Below are 20,432 nucleotides of genomic sequence, written 5' to 3'. Positions count from 1 at the left end.
GCTTTTTATTTCATTTTGTATGCAACTGTATTTTTAGTTAATATTTGCATTTTATTTTAAAAGTTTATAATAACGGTATAAACATAATCCACATTATTTGGTTTGATCTTACTGTGTTAAGGGAGAATGACGTATATTACTTATTTACAGTTTACGTTTCATTGTATGCGGAATGTTGGTAGAAGACATACACATGTTTACCAATCATGTGGTACCAAGACAAAATTTGTAACAACCAATCGTACAAGACAAACTTTTATTACCAGTTAGTAGTAATCTAGATGCTATGTATTAATTACTTTAATTTGGTATTATTGGACATACATATAGAACATATAAAAATTTGGCCTTACCCCATCCAGATCAAAGTTGAAATACAAAACCGTGCAAAGTATGTAATTAATAATAAACCTCTAAACACAAGTAATCCCATTTTTTTTTTATTAGCTGACAGACTTAAGTAAAATAATATTTAAACTTAAAATATTACGTTGTTATTAAAATATTAAGTATTTCAGCTATGATCCAGCTGGCTCTATTTTGCTTGAAAAAAAAAATGTAAAGTTCAATTTATGCCAAGTTTGGCCTCAAGATTTAAAGTTACTTTTTGATGAGATTTTGGTCGCTTATTGATCACTTTTTCATGTGCTTTTGGTCACTTTTCAACTATCAGAAGAGACAGACCACTATGAGCCCTGTTATATGAACTTAAAAATATTGCGCTAAGTGTCAAACATGAACATAGACTGATTAAAAAACTAACTAACTCTATGGCCTATGGAACCCGAAGGTTCAGTGCCGCGTTCACAAAAGCTCTCCACTGACTTCTATCCTTAGCTAATTGCATCCAGTTTCTACTTTGTATTCCTATCTCTGCGAGATCCATCTTAATATTGTCCTCCCATCTGCGCCTAGGTCTTCCTAATGGTCGTTTTCCTATGGGTCTACCAGTCAAGACTTTGAAAGCGTTTCTACTTTCTTCCATTCTAGCTACATGACCTGCCCACCTAAGCCTCCTAGACTTGACGACTCTAACAATGTTGGGTAAACCGTATAAACTATGTAGTTCCTCGTTATGAAGCTTCCGCCATTCCCCATTCTCGTTCCTCTTGGGTCCGAATATTATTCTCAGGATCCTGTTCTCAAATACTTTCAGTCTATGTTCTTCCCTCAGAGTAAGCGACCATGTTTCACAACCATACAGAACAACAGGCATGATTATCGTTTTATATATTTTAAGCTTCAAATTCCTCGACAGAATTCGCGACGACAAGAGATTTTGAACCGAATAGTAACACGAATTCCCTGCTTTTAGTTGACATTTAATTTCTTCGTGAATATGATTTTCATCTGTTAATATTGATCCTAAATATTTGAAAGTATCCACTTTATCAAAAGTATTATTTAATATTTTAACGCCTCCACAATTTGCCGTATTACGGTCCCGACGCACTTCCATGTATTTAGTTTTCTCTGCATTTACTTCTAAACCCATGTCCCTGCAAGCGTTTAATAAGATCTCTGCATTTATTTCTACTGTTCTCCTATCATCCCCTATTAAATTTACATCATCAGCATATGCCATAACCTGGTGAATGCCGTTCAACTCTAGGCCCAGGTTGCTATCTTTGATTTTCCTTATGGCGTATTCCAGCACAAAGTTAAATAATAATGGCGACAACGCATCTCCTTGTTTCAGGCCATTTTCGACGTGGAAGCTCGTGGACAAAAATTTTCCTACCCGGACGAGAACATAGACTGATAGTTTTCAAAATCTTATAGGTTGATATATTTCAACCTATAAGATCTTATAGGTTGATAGATTTCAAAAAATAAAATCTTATAGGTTGATAGATTTCAAAATTAAAATCTTATAGGTTGATAGATTTCAAAAATAAAATCTTATAGGTTGATAGATTTCAAAAAATAAAATCTTATAGGTTGATAGATTTTAAAAAAATAAAATCTTATAGGTTGATAGATTTCAAAAATAAAATCTTAAATCTATAAAATAATATATCTTTTTCTTAATATTGTACTTCTCAGAAATATAAACTAGTTATAAAACTGAATATTTTACTGAAAGTGAAGTGATTCCTTAAGTTTTTTTTTCTTTCTTCCCAGATAATGTAAATGAGTATTTAAAGTTGGCAGCTAATGCTGATAAACAGCAGCTCCAACGACTGAAGGCTGTGTTTGAGAAGAAGAATCAGAAATCTGCCCAGACCATTTCTCAACTACAAAAGAAGCTGGAAAGTTATACAAGGCGGTTGAAGGAATTAGAGACTCACGGAATTACAACACATCGTCAACCTCGTGAGATGTTGCGGGATATGGGACAGGGTTTGAAGTAAGTATGCTCCTTGTACTCTTTTTATATATAATTACGGGAGGAAGCTCACTATAGGTATTGAAGAGCAAAATTTAGAAGTATTTCTGTAGTAGATAGTTCTTGCAGAAACAAAGATATTTGGCGGTGTGTTCGTAGTCAGATTGTTAGGACGTGTTTCGGAGTTCAGTTCATTCGGAGATAACTTTTCAATATTCACTCAAAATCATACATCTGGAATAAGAAGTAAGGGTGTGTATTGTTGATCAAGAACGCCGTAAGCAATACGTACGAAATCAATGCACTGAACACGTATCACACACTTAAACGTGCACTATGTAGCTAGCATAACTTTTCATGAGATGACAGTTATTAACTTCTTTAAGGAGGAACAAGTTCAGACGCACTCCGAAGACGATACATCGATGAGAACGCCTACAGACGCGCTTAATAAAGGAACTTGTCCGCTCTCGAAAAGTGCATCTAGGGGCTATGCTCAGCGTAATTCTATTATAATATATTTATATATGTATAGGGTGTTTCAAAACAACACCGACAACGTTTGGGAGGTGATTCCTGACACCAAGATAAGACAAAAAGTACAGACCAACCTGGGTGCAGAAATCCATCATTTCGGAATTACAGGCTCCCGAAAACATAAATATATATATATAATATAATATGAAATTTAAAGGTCCATAGCTCTAATACTATGGAACCTACCGTGGTCGGGTCAAGACTTCACTGAGGAGCTAAGTGCTATTCGCGCTATTCAAAAACACATGTTTCAGAATCCTAAAGTACTCACACAACAATTTTTATGGAGGGAGTTTGGCTACGGACATATAATTTAAAGTATTCAACAACTACCTCTATAAAAATTGTTGCGAAAGTACCACAGGATTCTGAAACATGGATATTTGGATAGGGCACATACTAGTTCCTAAGTGAAGTCTTGACCTGACAACGGTAGGTCCCATAGTATTGGAGCTGTAAACCTTTAAAAGTTCATCTTTTCATGCTTTCGGCAACCTATAACTCCGAAGTGACGGATTTCTGCATCCAGTTTGGTCTGTACTTTTTGTCTTATCTTAGTGTCAGGAATCACCTTATAAGCGTTGTTGTTGTTGTTTTGAAACACCGTGTATAATGAAGAGTAGCTGTTGAAAACAAGATCCCCATAAAATGTACTAATTAAAAGTTAGAAAAGATTTTACTAACATACAAGTATTGTGAGATAATTACGCAATAATTGAAGAAGTCAATGAAGGCGTTTTAAACCATGAGAAAATCAGTGAGATTTTTTAAAAAAAAAAAAAAATGTTTTAGATAATGTGCTGCTTTATGAGGTATTCCCAGTAGTATGGATAAACTTAAGAAAAGCTTGTTTCTTGATAATGCACTCTTGAACGGTCGCTGTAATCCTCCATTTATTTTAAAACTGTATTTTCTGCAGGAAAGAAAAACAACTTCTAGCAACTATACATATAAACATTAGAACTGGCTGCCACAATATAGTTTGCGGTTATTACTAAAATACCTCAAATGTATTTAGATTCCACGTAAGTTTTGTTCGGTTGTACCGTACTACTCGAAACATCTCATATGGGAAAAAAAAAAAAAAAAAAAAAGCGTAAACACATCGAAATATTCTGTCGACAAGATATTAGTTCTCTCTTACTAAGTGATTTATTCATGTTTAATGGAGTTTTCGGTTGTTCGTTACCGTCATAACCCAAGAAAACGCCGATATTGTCGTGTTAGGTAGTTCTTATTCATCAATCTGGAATTATTTTATCGTCTATCCGATAATGTTGAAACAATGAAAATTTGCACGAAGCACAACTAAAGATATAATTTCTTGTGCGAATAATTATGAAACATTTACACGGTTCAGTAATTTTTATAAAGTTTTACAATCTTAGAACTTTGGAACATTATTTCAATACCCCTCATCGGAGTGGAGCTACCAAAACAGGTAAGAGAAAGAAGTGGAAATATTGACGAAAATTAAGTTAATATTTTCTATGACTCCGGCAGAATATTGTCCATTAACATCGTAGTGAGCTATATTCCAATAACCATTGTAATGAGGTTGTTTTCTCGGAGTAATTTGCAGAATCCTTTATCTTATACTTTGTTAATGAATTTATTGCTGCTACATGCTATTTTCAAGTCGTTAGAAATTTTATACATTAGTCGTAACGTAAGTTATATGTGCGTTTGCTGACTGCTATACTTCTCGAAGGTATTCCTGAACTAACTTTGTATTTTATACATTTTTATGCATGCCTATGACATTGGAAAACCTAGCATAATTTTTCATACGTTTTAATTAATGAAACTGTGGAATATTAGTACGTAAATTTTTGTTAGTACACTGTATGTAAGAATACATTATTATTTTAATATTCATTTATCATAATCTGCAATTTATCAACAGGAAAATTAAAATTAACGTAAAATATTAACGTAAGTTACAATGATTCGGATCGAAAACATATGGTTAAAAATGACAAGAACAAAGCACACAATGAAAATAAGAAGGAAAATATTATTTGTGGTTGAAGTTGAAACAGTTAACTAAGACTCCTAGCTATGTGTAGTTGTTGTGTAACAGTTGTAAGTATATATAAATAGTAAATTTCAAAATGAATAATCGAATTTCAAATGTCTGTATATTTAAAGATTACACAGAGTAATTATTAGTAAGTTCAACGGTACCGTTAAAATATTATATTCCTTTTGGGGTTCTATGTGGTTTCCGTTAATGTATATAAATAAGACCAAAGCGTTTGGTGTCGTATTCGCTCTGATATTTTTCGTAATTATTGGGTGCACGGCAGTCATGAAGCGATTTGTTAATTCCTGCAGCATTCTTATTGTATTATTAGAGGAAAAGAACCATGGTTTTAGGTTAAATAATTTAAGGTGACAACTTATAGAACATCAAGATGAGATCCATTACGACTACTCTAACAGCTAACAAGAATTACGTTAATGTAATGGAAACCGTGTACATGCCGCTATTGGAAAATTGTAGTTGAAAAATCGTTGTCCAACACTGCAGTTTCCCTATCAATGCACATTAGGCAAACCACCGTACCCTACCCTACCCTAATCGCTGGTCTAGCGGTTAGCGCACACCTTTGGTGCATGGGGTTCTGGGTCCTATTCCCGATAGGAGAACATTCAACGCATTATGATGGTTTGAATTCCACTTTAAACTGTAGGTCCGTATCTCATATAGCCTCGACTGAAGAGGAACGCTAAATTTCAACAACAAACTAGACAAACTACAAGCACGCAAAACAACCAGTCGTAATTTTCTCACACATCACACGAGAGCATGATCACCAATGGAGACCTCTACTGGTAACTTTCGAAAGCTTTAGGATTCCTCCTCTCATTTGGTATTTGCTTATTCAATATTATAATTTGATGCAGAAATAAAGCTAATTTGAAATTCGATTAATCATTATATAAGACAGCGTGTATATGGTATAGCATCATGTCTTAAACAATTTATATTACAGAACCCTACTTTAAAAATACTTTGTATGTGTGTGTGTGCTTGATATTAGTATGCCCAGTCTTTACTAACAAAATAAATTTCCATCCTTCACCCAGTAGATTTAATCTTAGTTTAACAGGTAGTGTAGTAATATGTTGCTTATTAGTAAATCTTTTACACTTACTCTTAGACTATACAAGGTGGACATAAATTCTGTGTCAGTAGTTCAATGGTTAAAAGTTCTAATAATCCTGGTCGGTTAACGCTCCCTTCCAGAGTTACAAGCTGTCGGAAAAATGGGAAGCCAGTTTATAAAATAGTCTTGTTCGAAAACTATGGGATCGAAAACATTGAAGTGTAGAATTACTCTGCAAGTAGTAAGAATAATTTTGGTAATTTTTAACGTTTGAGAATTGTATGATAACAGTACAACGAATCACCAAATTAATTTTACCTTTAGGGCCAAGTTGATATTCAGAGCAGTCTTATGTTGCAAAACAAACGTCTGTTAACAATTTCTGAATATCTCTTATAAAAGCAAAGTATTCACGTCATTCAAGAATTACTACTGCAGCATGTTTAGCCTGCCTTCACGCAACAAGTCTAATCTTGCTAAATACACGTGATTGTGTATCAAATTGTGTGCCCGGGCGATAGCAAAATCCTTCTATTTATATATCAGAAATGATACACGAAGGCTGAACAGAACATGCCATGTGTATCATCTGTGATAGATATGGTGATGACTTTCCCTAAAGTATTTCTAGTCGTGATCCAACTTTTTCTCTAAAAAATTGTTATGCAAGTATCGCACGATTATGAAACATGAATATTTAAACAGAACATGAAGCATTTTGTGTATATTTCTCGAACTGGTTCTGTAAAATCCCATAGCTTTTGAGCTGGAGATACTTTAAAAAATATTTTTCTACATTTCCGGCCATTGTAAGTCTGGAAGGGTGCATTTATTAGAGCTTATGCGTATTTTGATGACATCTTTTCTCCATTAAATGACTTTACTGTCCACCCTGTATACAAGTTTTAGTTTCTTGTTATTGTCTGTAGATAAAGATATTGTTTAGTATTTTCTCTCGTGAAGTAGATGGAAATATTCATTGTAAGAAGTGAGTGTTGTCTTAAATCGTGTTGGAATCTCTTATCACTTTGCATTTTAATATTTTGCTTGCACTATTTTCACTCTTTCTTTTGTACTATATTAAACATTTACTTTCTGTCTTTCCTCTTTATAACGACACCTATCACTCTTAAAATAGCAATTTGAGTGTTCATATATTAAATTATTATTGTGGAATGTGTACGGAAGAAAGTTGACGACAATGTACCCAATAGATAAGCTTTATCAAACCAATTCTAATAGTTATGACAAGAAGCATTTAGTTTATTCTGAGCTGTAAAATGATATTCTTGATACCTTGGATTGTGTTATTGCAGTGCATTGTTAAGTGAGCCGTATTTATGAGGTGGCACTTGGAGTTCGTACCCACGACTTTCGAGTTTGGGATGTTTATCTTGACGCAAACAAATGTCAAACAGGTAAAAAGTGCGTGTCGTTGGGAAGCGTTGTTCAAGGTTCGATTCGCGGCTGGGGGTAAAGAATTAACAATTGTTCCAGCGTGAGAAATCAGTTGGGAAGTTATTTTGAATTATTAAGGAGCGAACTTTTGTCTAAGAAGTCATGACATGTGCAGTCAGCGACAAAAGTTCTGGGAATAACGATGGTATGACTGGAGAACGTACAGAAAATTACATTCTTTTCAATTTACTGAAAACAGTTCTCAAATTTTCCTTCCATTCTGAAGTTATTTACGAAACAAATTTCATCAAACGGAAAAAAACTTTTGTCACTGACTGTACAATACTCTTAGCATTTAAGCAAAAAAAAAAAAAAAAAAAAAAAAAAAAAAAAAAAAAAAAAAAAAAAAAAAGACGACACGTATCAATCGATATATTTAAGTGGAACAAAATGATAGGGTTGGATGCAAATACTTATGCGTAGTTTTCGAGAAACTGAAAAAAAAAAATCAACTAATTTGTAGACAAAAATAGATGCTGCACGAAAAACATTACACTTACTTACGTGAAATGATACTAAAGCAAAGTTCCTACTGGTCACGGAAGTCAGGGAAAGCTCAGGGAAAATGGTGCAAGTCAGGGAAACTCAAGGAAAAAGACTGGAAATCAGGAAAGGTCAGGGAAATTTTATAAAATATATTTTTTCTAACATTAATTGTACACCAATTTCAGCTTAGCCAACCATTAATGATCACAGTATGGAACGTTGCTCAGATTTTTATGGGTGGGAAGTGAAATGTTGACAGTATGAGCAATTGATTACACTGCTTTTTATTATTATTATTATTATTATTATTATTATTATTATTATTATTATACGTCTGCGATTAAAATAGATAATTCTGAAAGAAACGGTCACGCTGATTTCGAAAATCACCACAAGTCACGTCTGGTTCAAAAGATATGAACAGATTTATAATTAGCATTATATACAGTACAACCCCGATTATCCGACACAGTTTTCGGGATATTTCTCAGCCCCTATTTAACCGATTTACAGAAAATGTTAAGGGTAATCTTCTAGGCTATCTAGTTATGTTCTCCAAAATTTGAAACAGATCAGTTGAATGGAGGCTGAGAAATAGCCCGGAAACTTTGTCGGATAATCTAGGTCCTACTGTATTATACGTACATTGAAACTTTCCATACAGATTGTTACATGGTCACGAGTATTTTGTTCATCAAACCAATAACGCCTGTACAGAAACACATATTCTTCTCCATAGCAAAATAATGTGCAAAGGATTGATGTCAGTGTTGAAACTCAGAAATTTTTGTACAGTCCGCAGCAAAAAACCTGCAACATGAAAATGTAAGTTTATTGTGAAATGACGAAGTCTTTTGCTCCAAAATAAATGTGCAGGGGAGGACGCCGATATTTCTCCTTGCGTGATTCGTGCCACTTAGTTGTTATGTTGAATCCCTGCGCTGTTAGGCGTAGTTTCACAATAAATTTACATGCTCATGTTCCAGGTTTTTTTTGTTGCGAACTGTACCAGGAGCAACTAATTTCCATTGCTGTAGTTTAGAACCTAGAAGTTCGGATGCTTCTTTCGTCAAAGTCACGTGATAAATCACTTAAGTCTCCCTGGTCTATTAAATATATATCACTGTCAGCATGTATTAGTATAGAGTCCGGATCTTTTGACGTAGAAGCCACTGGCTCCGGTGAAACGTCAGTTTTATTCCAGTCGTCCTCTTCCTCTGTCCATGTGTCAGGGGGTACAGGTATTGGTAAATCGTCATTTTGAAGCACAGGTCGTATGGACGAATGAATATCAGGATACTGGATGACGGGTTTACTTTTCGTAGACATGCCGGAGATCTTAGTCATGCAAAAGTAACAGTCATTAAGGTGGTTTATTGGTATTCTTCACACCATCCGTACTCCAAACAGCAAGGCCTTTAGTTTCCCATGTAACCCAACCTAAGATTTGTTGTACAAGTTACGTAGCACGGATGAGGAGCTCATGGCTTGTCCTGGTCACCAATTCGACAACCGAAGTACAAAGAATAATTAAGTTTTGTAATGTATATTTTCTTCCATTGTGGTTTGGGTGTAAATCTATCATACATATAACAAAAATTATCCGGATGATGAGTACACGTTCGGTGTAAACCAGATCGTTCCATTTTGTACCAATAACTCACTTTATACACAGCACAAAACTCGATTTCTAAAACAATATGCTTCAAACACACTTAAATAATACAGGCGTGAAGAGATCTTGCCAACAACATAATGCCACACGTTAAAAAGATCTTGTCAACAACTCACAATTCTGACACCGCACGCAGGGATCTATTTTTCTTTGCAAGGGAAGGAGAACACAATAAGACGATCAGACATAGGTTTTCTCACTTTGAATTATCGATTGACTACAGAAACGAAAATGCATAGTGATATGAGGCGTGAGTGACAGATAAATGAAGTTGTTATAACCTAAAGGGCTTACAATTAGTATTGCTAGCTTGTGTTTTATCGCTAAATCTAGCGATTTGATAATATATTTTAGGGAGAAGATTTGTTTCGATTATCATTGTTAAACTAGGAATTTAGCGACTTTCCAAATGTCGTACAGCGAATAAACTAGATCATTTCCATTATTTTAAGGTTTCCAACTACTTTTCCCAGTACGTGTAGTGACATTATTGTTAACTAGCAACACTGCATAATTGTTATCTATTTGAAAAAAAAAAAAAAAAAAAAAAAAAGAGGAGATAAGACGGCTTTGAGAGGCTCAATGTCCCTTTGGCAAAGTATTTTAAACTACCATTCTTCGATTCTTGACGGATAAGTGGGCTTTACGTTCTTCATTTCAATAAATTACATGTATGAGCGAAATATATCTCATGCAGTATTTCAGAACTCGGACGTGATGTGCAAAAATTATTATTTTCGTTTTTTGCACACGAAAATCATTCGGAATCACCTATTATTTTCCCGGGGGTAAAAATCATGTTGGGCAGTGTTATTATTCGTCTCTATGAAATAAATGTTCCCATATATAAATATTCACCATTATTTATTCCTTATTTGTATATCAGCTTCATCCGACACCTGTCATGAAAGCCAGGAAATTTCCTGCCAAAGGTCAGGGAGAAGTCAGGGAAATAGATTTCTTCAGATCAGTAGGTTCCTTATGATGCAAGGTGACAGTTAAATTTAGACTTAATGAGATATAGCGTGAAGTGATAATTAAGTCTTAAATTTTAATTTCTGTTTAAATGAGATATTGTTCGAATATAAGACGTAATAGATCACATGCTTGAGGATCAGTGGCGTATACAAGCCCCCCCCCCCCTCGAAATCTTATTTACTATATTAAAGTAAATTAAATATTTTGCAGAATTTTCACATTTTCAGGACTGAAGTTAGCAACCCCCCTCCTGAAACAAAATCGTAAATACGCCAGTTTTGAGGGTAAATTCTCGTGTATGGTTTTGAGAAAATCGAAGAAAGAAAAGAAAATTAACTTTTGTAGTGTTAACAAGTACGTCGTTCGTTACCAGTCATTCTAGACAGTTTTTAAGTTATTAGAAGAAATTGTTTGTTGTGTTCTGTATATGTAGCAAACTGTTCACTAGCAGATTATCATTTTCTTACGGTGACATACAAAGTGTTTACGCATACACTGTCTGTAATGACCGAAGCGAACGTCGTGGTGGACAAACACTGTGTGTGGGGGGTTTTCTCGGTGTTCTCCCGTTTCCTTCACTTTATACATTCCACCATTCCATTCATTTCTTACCATTACCGTCTCCTTTAGCCTAGCGGGCATAACCATGGGACGTAAAACTGAAAGATTTCATTTCATTTTACCACCTGTAGACATCGAGAACCTGTGTGCCGTCTGCATTTTCACATAGTTGAGTGTGCAGTATTTGCTGGTCATAGGGTGTTTTTCTGTCTGTAGCGTCAAGGAATTTATATTGACTAATAGTTTATAACAGTTCAGCTACCGAAAGCATAATTGAGCAAAACTATTAAAATTTATTATATAACCACATGATACTCAGAATAATTTTAGTGGTACACATCTAGTCTCTCTGGCACAACGATCTGAGGCTAGCCACTCACTCAGCGACGCTTCGTCACACACTGTGTAGCAAATTATACAAAGTGTTCTGATGTCTTTTAAGTAATGACTAAGGAGGGGCGATAATGTTTTAATATTCAAATTATAGCAATGGCGGCTTTTGGGGGAAGTCATGTCGGTAAAAATTAAACTTCTATAGTTTCAAAGTAAGCAAAAGAAATCTTTCTAATGTACTAATTCTCGTATATAGGAATTAAAACATTAGGTAATTTTTCTTCCCTTAGTTTGAATCCATGAAAGTTTATTTTTACCAATGTGTCTTCCCTCAAGAATAGCTGCTGGAGTATAGTATATCTTGTAGTGTTAAGTATGTACCTAATGTACATTGGTACAGTAGATATATCTATGAAACATAACCTTTTTAGAAACTAGATCTTCGATATTTTGGGGGTAAATAGGCAATTTTGGTGATTTTGTGCTTTTAGATGGGCATTTTTACCTATTTCTGACCAAAAGTAACCAGATTTAGTGATTTTTCTGATAATGCATTGCACGAGAGTGTAATTACTATAAGTGGACTTTGCAATTGTGACTTGCACTCTCATTACAAATCTGCCTTGCACATTTACATGGCCATCCGCGTCTGACCTTGTGTAGTGACGTTATTGTACTTATTACGAGTGTCATTACATGAACTGAATAATACCTGTTCAGGATGTCTTTATGAACTTTGTAAGAGTCCGCTGACTGCGTTATATTGTCGCAGTTGTCTTTATAGGCCCGCCCGCCGTATGATATCGCTATTTTAAAATCTAGAATAGAAAGTTTACTTACCTTTCCACTTATCTTTGTTGCTGCGCCGCTAAAGGGACTGATTCTTTATTACTGCGCCGGTGTCAACCATAGCGTGGTCTTGGTGTGGGGACGAAACCTTCTTCAGTGCGCGAATTTCATAGCATATTTATTGTTTTGCTAACAACAATTTCAAACATCATCCCGAAGTAAGGATAGCTTCGCGTATTGAATTTCAAGGATACACGTGCATTAAAAATGCATATTGTTGGAAGAAAAGAAAGAAATCAAATATTAACACATGAAAAAATAATTCTTTCTTCATTGAAATATAATTTGCAGTGAAAATGGAGGATTCAGATGGGACGAAAGAATACAGCGGAAACTTTTTTACAAATTATTTTGTCCAATTTCTGTTAATAACGTATCCCAGAGGTGCCTGGACAATGTAATTTCATCTTGAACTTTGTCTATTCAGCTGGCTAGTAGATGTCTGTCGTAGTTTTGTTCCTTCATATTTATTCCATATCTGTTGTCTTATGATTCTGTGATGTTTATTTATATAAAATCATGTGAATACAGTTTTTTTCTTTTGCTTCTGCTTGCTCTTTTTATAAAGTCCTTCTGTACAGTGTTACCGTATCTAAATTATCAAATGCTGGATATTCTTCCAAAAAAAATCCCTAACTTTTCGTTTAAAATGCAGTTGTTGATGTAATTTTATTTGTTGAAATTTAGTCCTTTTTGATCGCCGATGCTATATGAGATGTGGACCTTCAGTGTAGGGTGAAGTCCGAACCACCGTAATCCGTTCCCACTAGGAATCGAACCCAGGACCACGTGCACAGAAGTCGCACGCGCTAACCATGAGACCAGCGAGGAAGGCTCTATATATATATGCAGTTTTGAAAGCATCTTTTCGTATAATTGTGTCGATGATGATGAATCTCTGTTGCTTACAGGAACAAAATAACTGTCCGCAGCCTATACTTTTAATTTAAAAGAAAAGATACGTTCTTGCACAAGTAATAGTAAAATTTCTCACAAATAGTGCGTTTATAATTATGTTTTACCTCAATAATCCCGTTTATTGACTGAATTAATAGACTGTTTGTTTCATTTGCCCACTGAGCTTTTTTTTTTTTTTTTAAAAATAAAAACGCTCTCTGTCACTGCATTACAGATTGGAATTACAGAATGAAATGGACAAATTTTTGTGAAGTGCAAAGAATATGTTAATGATATTGTTATCTAAAAAAATAACATCATTACTCGTCAAGAATTAAATTTTCATCTACACCTAAATACATACCAGACCAGGGCTACAGTATAAGTTATACAGGGTGGTCCAAAAGTAGGTGTACAGTCCCGTACTGATCAGCTTACTGTATTTCATATCATTTCTTATTGAATTCCATCAGTTTCTTTATTATTTGTTTTTAAAACCTTTGTGCTTATACTTTAAGCTGGAACAGCCGAAGCAAACAAACCCATAAGCTAGAATGTTATACTTGATCAATGCAGGGATGTATACCTACTTGGGGCCACCCTGTATATTATATGCTCAGTTGCTCACATGACTCTTTAACTGTTCAAGAATTTCTACAATGTCTTCAAATCTTTTAAAGACAAAATGCAAAACTAATATAAATCTGATTAAATGCCGGACAATTCAGAAATAATTTAAGTGCCTATTGAATATAATCCGGATGGATGGTAACCCTACTCTTGTAGGTATAGCCAAATCTGGAAAACGTGGTCCATATTAGATTCCAGAATCGAGGACAGAACATTCTGATCAGTTCAAAACGTGAGACCATGGGGAACTTGAATTAAAAGTAAGGAATTCAGGTCTTGAAAACTAGATTAGGATAATGATGATGGGAACCAATTATGTTTCTTTTTGTATGAAGACTTGCATCATGCTTTTTATAAACCAGAATAATAATAAAATAAATAATAATAAAAAAAAAAAAAAACAGTCGTGTGAAAATATATTCAGTTGCTTTCAACTATAGTACGGTAGAAGGCATGAAGATATTTTGATATTCTGTCTATGAGACAGACGAACTCCTTATCTTCTCTGTATCTATTTTGTTTCCTTTCTATGATATATAGCACCTTTGGTCAATGGTTATATTCTTCTTTCTCTTTTCACTTTTATTCCTTTACTTTACACACTTGTTTTTTTTCTTTTCTTTTTTTTTTTAATGTCATCTTTCACAGTTTCTTCTTTATTTCTTTCGCACACTGACTCCCTGTGTGTATTTAGGAAACACAAAAATATGACTTTTCTTTCTTAACAAGTATACTCTTAGCAAAACTAAAAGATATTCTCTTGTACTGGTATAAATCGAAAAATCTTCAGGAAGAAGTAATCGTGTAATTTACATTTAACGCTTCAAAGATCTTGGGTTATTGAGTTATTTATTTTTTTATAAAAAAAAGTAATACCGTACAGCGTATTAAAAAACCATACACTGTGATTTGGAATTTTTGCTTTCAGGAATGTAGGTGGTAACATTCGGGATGGCATCACAGGTTTTTCAGGGTAAGCAATTTTAATGCTTATAACTGTATGTCGGATAGCTTAGTTTGTAAATCCACATCCAACAACACTATTTCATCAGTTCGTAAGTGTTCTGGTTATGCGTTTCAATTCCGTTGCAAACACGGTAGAGTCAAAATATTCTGACCACTGTTTTGGGAAAATTATAAATTTTAAATCTGTCTTCATTTAGATATTCATGTAATTGTGTTGGACTATTTTGCTGTAGAAGGGTCTGCAAGATAGTAGTGTGAAGAGTTTTGTACTCAATTATAGCACGGCCAACAAGAGATGGTCTCTGACGTTTCATACCAGATGGAGTGGGACATTGCAGCCCCTACTTTGATACCAGTGTTACCAACCACGATCACTCTGTCTTATACCATTAATTAAATTGCCACTACAATTGCACCGAAAAAAAACCTTGACACGCGAGTAGTGGCAATGTCACTGCGAGCTGTCAGAGACGTTCTCTTACTGGACGCACTTATAGGTCTCATTGGCCGTAAGACCTGAACTGACATTTCCGTTATTCACAGAAACCTAATAAGTGTGTATGGTGTAATGTAATCAACTCTATGCTTTCTCAGCATTTTCATATTACGGACAATGGTCCGAAACTTCGTTTATTTTTTTATTTTCTACCCATCAACAGGGGAGTGACATTTATTTTACAAGAGCATCTGTCACAGAGTATTTAGCACACGTATAACCTACGGCTAAAATGTTTGGAGGTGGCTTAACTTCATGCGGCGGATTGATTGGATGGTATTATACAGCGTGTCTATAAAAATACCATCATATTTTAAAGTGGTATTACTTCGCTTTGGATAATCGTATGTAAATGAAATTGGTCACATTCAAAGGAAAACTCAAGTATTTTTTACTATACCTCATAGACATTGAATGTGGGCCGCACGAGTGGCGATGCAGACATCAAGATGATATTTCCATTCACGCCACACATGCTCCAACATATCTAATGAAATGGACTGGATGGCAACACTGATAAGAACTTGCACTTCTTGCAGGTATTAAGTCTTCATCCCGGCGAAATTAAAATACCGCTAATTTTACAGTAATTATGTGATATCTTCAAATAGATAAAAGATAATTGAAATATGGAACAAGAGCGCTCTAGACAACATTATTTTGCATGAGGTACTGTTACCACAAGTCACCTAGTAGCTTTCCGTTTTCAGCCGTTTAGAAACGCGAAAATAAATGCCGATTTTCAAAATGGCTCGAAATCGAAAGCCGATAAGTGAGTCGTGATAACGGTTTCTCATGTAAAATGATATTGTCTGGGGCGCTCTTGTTCCACATTTCGATTATCTTTTATCTATTTGAATATATCACATAATTACTGTAAAATTAGCGGTATTTTAATTTCGCCGGGATAAAGACTCTTAAGGGTACATAGACACAATCCGTTGCATAACTATAGAAAGACGTCACAGACCTTAAGTCAGGCGGCTTCGGCGGCCACTTGTAGAAGACATTATCATTATTTCCGGCGTAAACTTATTCTTTAATAACAACACAACACAACGAAAGAAAATTAATTTACGTTAGCACATTAACGCATAACAGTACAAAAATATAAAAGCTTCCCAAGTAACCTCCAGCAGAAACACCAACTGCCTGCTAAATATCCAACAATGAACCCATATCGACTAAGCTGAAAATAAATAGTAAGGAAACATCTCTCTTCTCATACTTCGTACTAATTATGTCAGTTGCTTGAATGACATAATTGGCATTGCAGTGCATGAGATTGCTGCTGTACCTGCTGAAACGTGCACAGATTTCTTTATGTGATAAGTTTAGCCATTGTTAGAGTTAAGTTTAAGATGTCTAAATTTACGGTGTATACTTAGCTTCCATTATAGAAAACTTAGATTGTATAAGTATTTGTGCACACATTATAGTTAGATTTTCATTAAATAATCTTAATTAACTGTATTTGAGGCCTTAATTTTAGCAAAATATTAATCCATATTTGCATTATCAAGCGAGTAACACAGCTATTTTATGTCATAAAGGAAAAATAAGCGAGAAATGAGAAATTTCTTTCAATTTTGATCAAAAATATTTAAACAACCTAGCAACCTGGCATTGGACAACCACCTTAATTCATGCCGGCTATAAAAGAACATATTTCAATGGAACATTGGATAAAGATGATGTAGAGCGTTGAATTTGCTGCTGTTTTGTTCACCCAGCTTTTGATAGTTTTTTTTTTTTTTTTAATTTTATTTTATTTTATTTCATTTATTGTCTGCTGGCGCGGTACCAAACATTGATAGTATTAAAAACACGATTGTTCTTGTGGTGTGCTTTTCTTTTTAATTTTAACGTCCCTTGTCACCATTTAAGTTACATGAGACGTGGACCTAAACTTAACTTAGGATGCGAATCACCAGAGCTCCCTCCGGGAGTCGAACTCATGTCATACGTGCCATAAAAACAGTGGAAATTGGCAAACTTGTATGTGGTTATATAGAGAAGTCGTGTAGTAATAATCTTTTAAAACCAGTAATGATAACTATTTTGCCAGCCTGTCTTGACCCGAGTTAGCACGCTTACGTGATTTCTGCTCCCTCGTGGATGTTTGTTGAAACTGAAAAGCCAGTGCAAAAGGTACTTTTTATATCCATGATGAGTCGTAGTGGGTCAATCGTACCCGATCGTATCCTATCCGTACCATTCAGTATGAAAACACCTAACTAGTATTCGTATCGAATGTACTTAACAACTCCATAGCTTTAAATTGAAATTCCCAACTATTTGTAGGAAAAAAAAAAAGGACGTAGAACTATTTGTGCCAATGACTTCAGTAGTGACAAACCGCTATTATGATGATCTGTTACGTAAGATCCTTATGTTTTTCCTTAAGATACGAATAGTACAGACTACACTTTAGTAACCCATTGACAAGATACTAATAAGAAAACTTGTGCTGTGGTAAAATAAATTGTCTTCCCATAAGCTGAAAACTTACATGGAATATATGATCCTGGCTTCGATTCAATATGGAATCAGTTGCTATAATGAAGAAAATCATATGAGTTAAAAGTAGATATAATGAGAAAAATATTAAACATTCTGGTTTATTACTTTGGCATTCTACATACATAAAATATTTTATATTACACGGTGTACAGTAATAGTTACGTAGGGTGACAGTCGGCTCATAATGTAAATCTATCGAATAACATTCTTCATTTAGTATAATCCATATTTTAATGTGGTCAGATTAGTTTGGCTGGGCGTGTATTTGTTGTGGAGCTTCTACAATGTGTCTCACTTGTTCCTTATTGCTTTTCAGTATAGTTCAACAAAACAATCATATAATTCTAGTTTTGAAATTCACGGTTTAGTAGGAGCACCGTAACATTGCACAAAATTCAGATTTACTTTCAGTTAAACTCATGAATATATGAGCTCGTACAGTAGTTAAAAGAAAGAAAAAAAAAAAAGCAACACACACGCACTATTTATGATACACGTTATGCAAAAAGCTAAAGCTTACTTGTAATGGTACGTGGTAAATGAAGGAAATAGTTGATTCTATATCATACCAATTCCTCTGTAGGTGTGATTCTGATATACAGAGAATAAAGAACGGATGACAGGACAGGAGATCGAACCCTGATCTCCGGTATCATGACGATACATTTAATATTATTATGCAGTTCGCTCCCTGAACAGCTGACATTCAATCTCTGGAAGTCGGTGCTCTGTCATTCAGACCATTAAGAGGTGTTCTGTGATGTAGACACTGGGTTGTCCAAGCGCAACGGAAATTCTGATTAGGGATAGCCTTTTTCGAAAAATCTGTTTCTCGATTTTGAAATTTGTTTTTTCGAAAAATATTCCTTTTTTGAAAAATGTTTCGTTTTCCGCTTTTCGAAAATTTTTTGTTTCCCGTTTTTTCGATTTTTTTTTTTTTTTGTTTTCACTTTTTCGAAGAAAGTCGTTTTATTTTTCGTAAAAAAATTATTTGGTCTAGGAATTAATTCGTGCGGTTGGTACGCACACATTGAAGCTGTAGTACAAACACAAAATACATAAATACCTTAAGAAAAATATTGTCCATCGCTAGCCACCACTTTCGCCCATCTGTCAGGCAATGTACGGATTCCGTGGCGAAAGAAGTCCTCATCCTTGGAAGCGATCCAGTCAGAGACCCATGTTTCGATATCTTCTGAAGAAGTAAACCGCTGTCCAATCAAATCGTTGTTCATGCAATCGAACAAGTAGTAGTCCGAAGGAGCAACGTCTGGTGAATACGGCGGGTGGGGTAAAACTTCCCATCCGACATTTTCTAAATAGGTTTTGACCGGTTTTGCGACATGTGGGCGAGCGTTATCATGTTGAACAATAAGTTTATCATGTCTGTTCTCCCATTCTGGTCGTGTTCTGGCCAGAGCTTGCTTCAAACGCATTAATTGTCGTCGATAACGTTCTCCATTCATAGTTTCACCCGGTTGCAGCAGCTCATAGTACACCACACCTTTCATATCCCACCATATGCACAGCATAACCTTTGCACAGTGAATATCTCGTTTTGGTTGTGATGGACCTGGTTCACCTGGTTTCACCCAGGCCTTTTTTCGTTTAGGGTTCTCGTAATGGATCCACTTCTCATCACCCGTAATAATTCGATGCAGAAACCCCTTTCTGCTCTGTCGTTGAAGCAGCAATTCGCAAATTGTTTTTCGTCTTTCAACGTCTCTGTCTTTCAATTCATGTGGAACCCAATGTGACATCTTTTGAATCATTCCCATGGCTTTCAAGCGTTTGGAGACTGTTGTTTGATCAACGCCTAATGCTGCTGCAAGTTGTTCCTGCGTTTGACACGAATCCTGCTCGAGCAATGCTGTCAATTCTTGGTCTTGAAATTTTTTTGGCTGTCCAGCTCGCTCTTGGTCTGCCAAGCCGAAATCACCACTTCTAAACCGTGCAAACCACTTCTGACACGTTCGCTCAGCTAGAGCATGGTCACCATACACTTCCACCAAAATACGATGACTTTCAGTCGCACTTTTCTGCATGTTAAAGTAATGCAGCAGGACACCCCGCAAAAACACTTTATCAGGCACAAATTGCGCCATGTTCACTTAACTACAAACTGGTGTTGTTGACGCTTTAATCCACTGCCCTATACTACGAACGATACGCGATGACAGGGGTTTGCAACACATGTGTGGATACACGGAACTGTGGGACGCTCCGTTCGTTGCGCCATCTCTTGTCCACCCGCACGAATTAATTCCTAGACCAAATAGTTTTGTTTTCGAAAAATTTTCGTTTTCCGTTTCTCAAAAAAAAAAAAAAAAAAATAAAATAAAAAAAAATAAAAAAAAATTGTTTTCCGTTTCTCGAAAAAAAAATTGGTTTTACGTTTCTCGAAAAAACAAATTGTTTTCCATTTTTCGAAAAAAAAATCAGTTTTTCGAGAATTTTTTGTTTTCCATCTTTCGAAAAATTTTTTGTTTTCAGTCTTTGAAAACTTTTTCGTTTTCAGTTTTTCGAAAAAAAAAATGTGGCTATCCCTAATTCTGATACACTCTGTGCTCCCGGTGGTTGAGCACTTACTGCAAGAGTGAT

At 35.1% G+C, this 20,432-nt stretch overlaps 1 protein-coding gene across 12 annotated transcripts in view; it reads left to right on the top strand.

Moving 5' to 3' along the window:
* Positions 1–20,432, top strand: part of Dmtn (transmembrane and coiled-coil domain 2 protein Dmtn) — a 404,032-nt gene that overhangs the window by 319,680 nt on the left and 63,920 nt on the right. For 11 of the 12 annotated variants that reach the window (XM_081756073.1, XM_081756068.1, XM_081756069.1 and 8 more), the window contains 2 exons: positions 2,125–2,350; positions 14,775–14,819. In XM_081756073.1, coding sequence (XP_081612199.1) covers positions 2,125–2,350; positions 14,775–14,819 — 271 coding nt within the window. The remainder of the gene's footprint in view (positions 1–2,124; positions 2,351–14,774; positions 14,820–20,432) is intronic. The other variant, XM_081756074.1, reaches the window with a different exon arrangement.

This window comes from Thermobia domestica, chromosome 4 (assembly GCF_964235325.1).
Source record: "Thermobia domestica chromosome 4, izTheDome1.hap1.1, whole genome shotgun sequence".
NCBI lineage: Eukaryota > Metazoa > Arthropoda > Insecta > Zygentoma > Lepismatidae > Thermobia > Thermobia domestica.
This window is presented reverse-complemented; position numbering and strand designations above follow the sequence as displayed.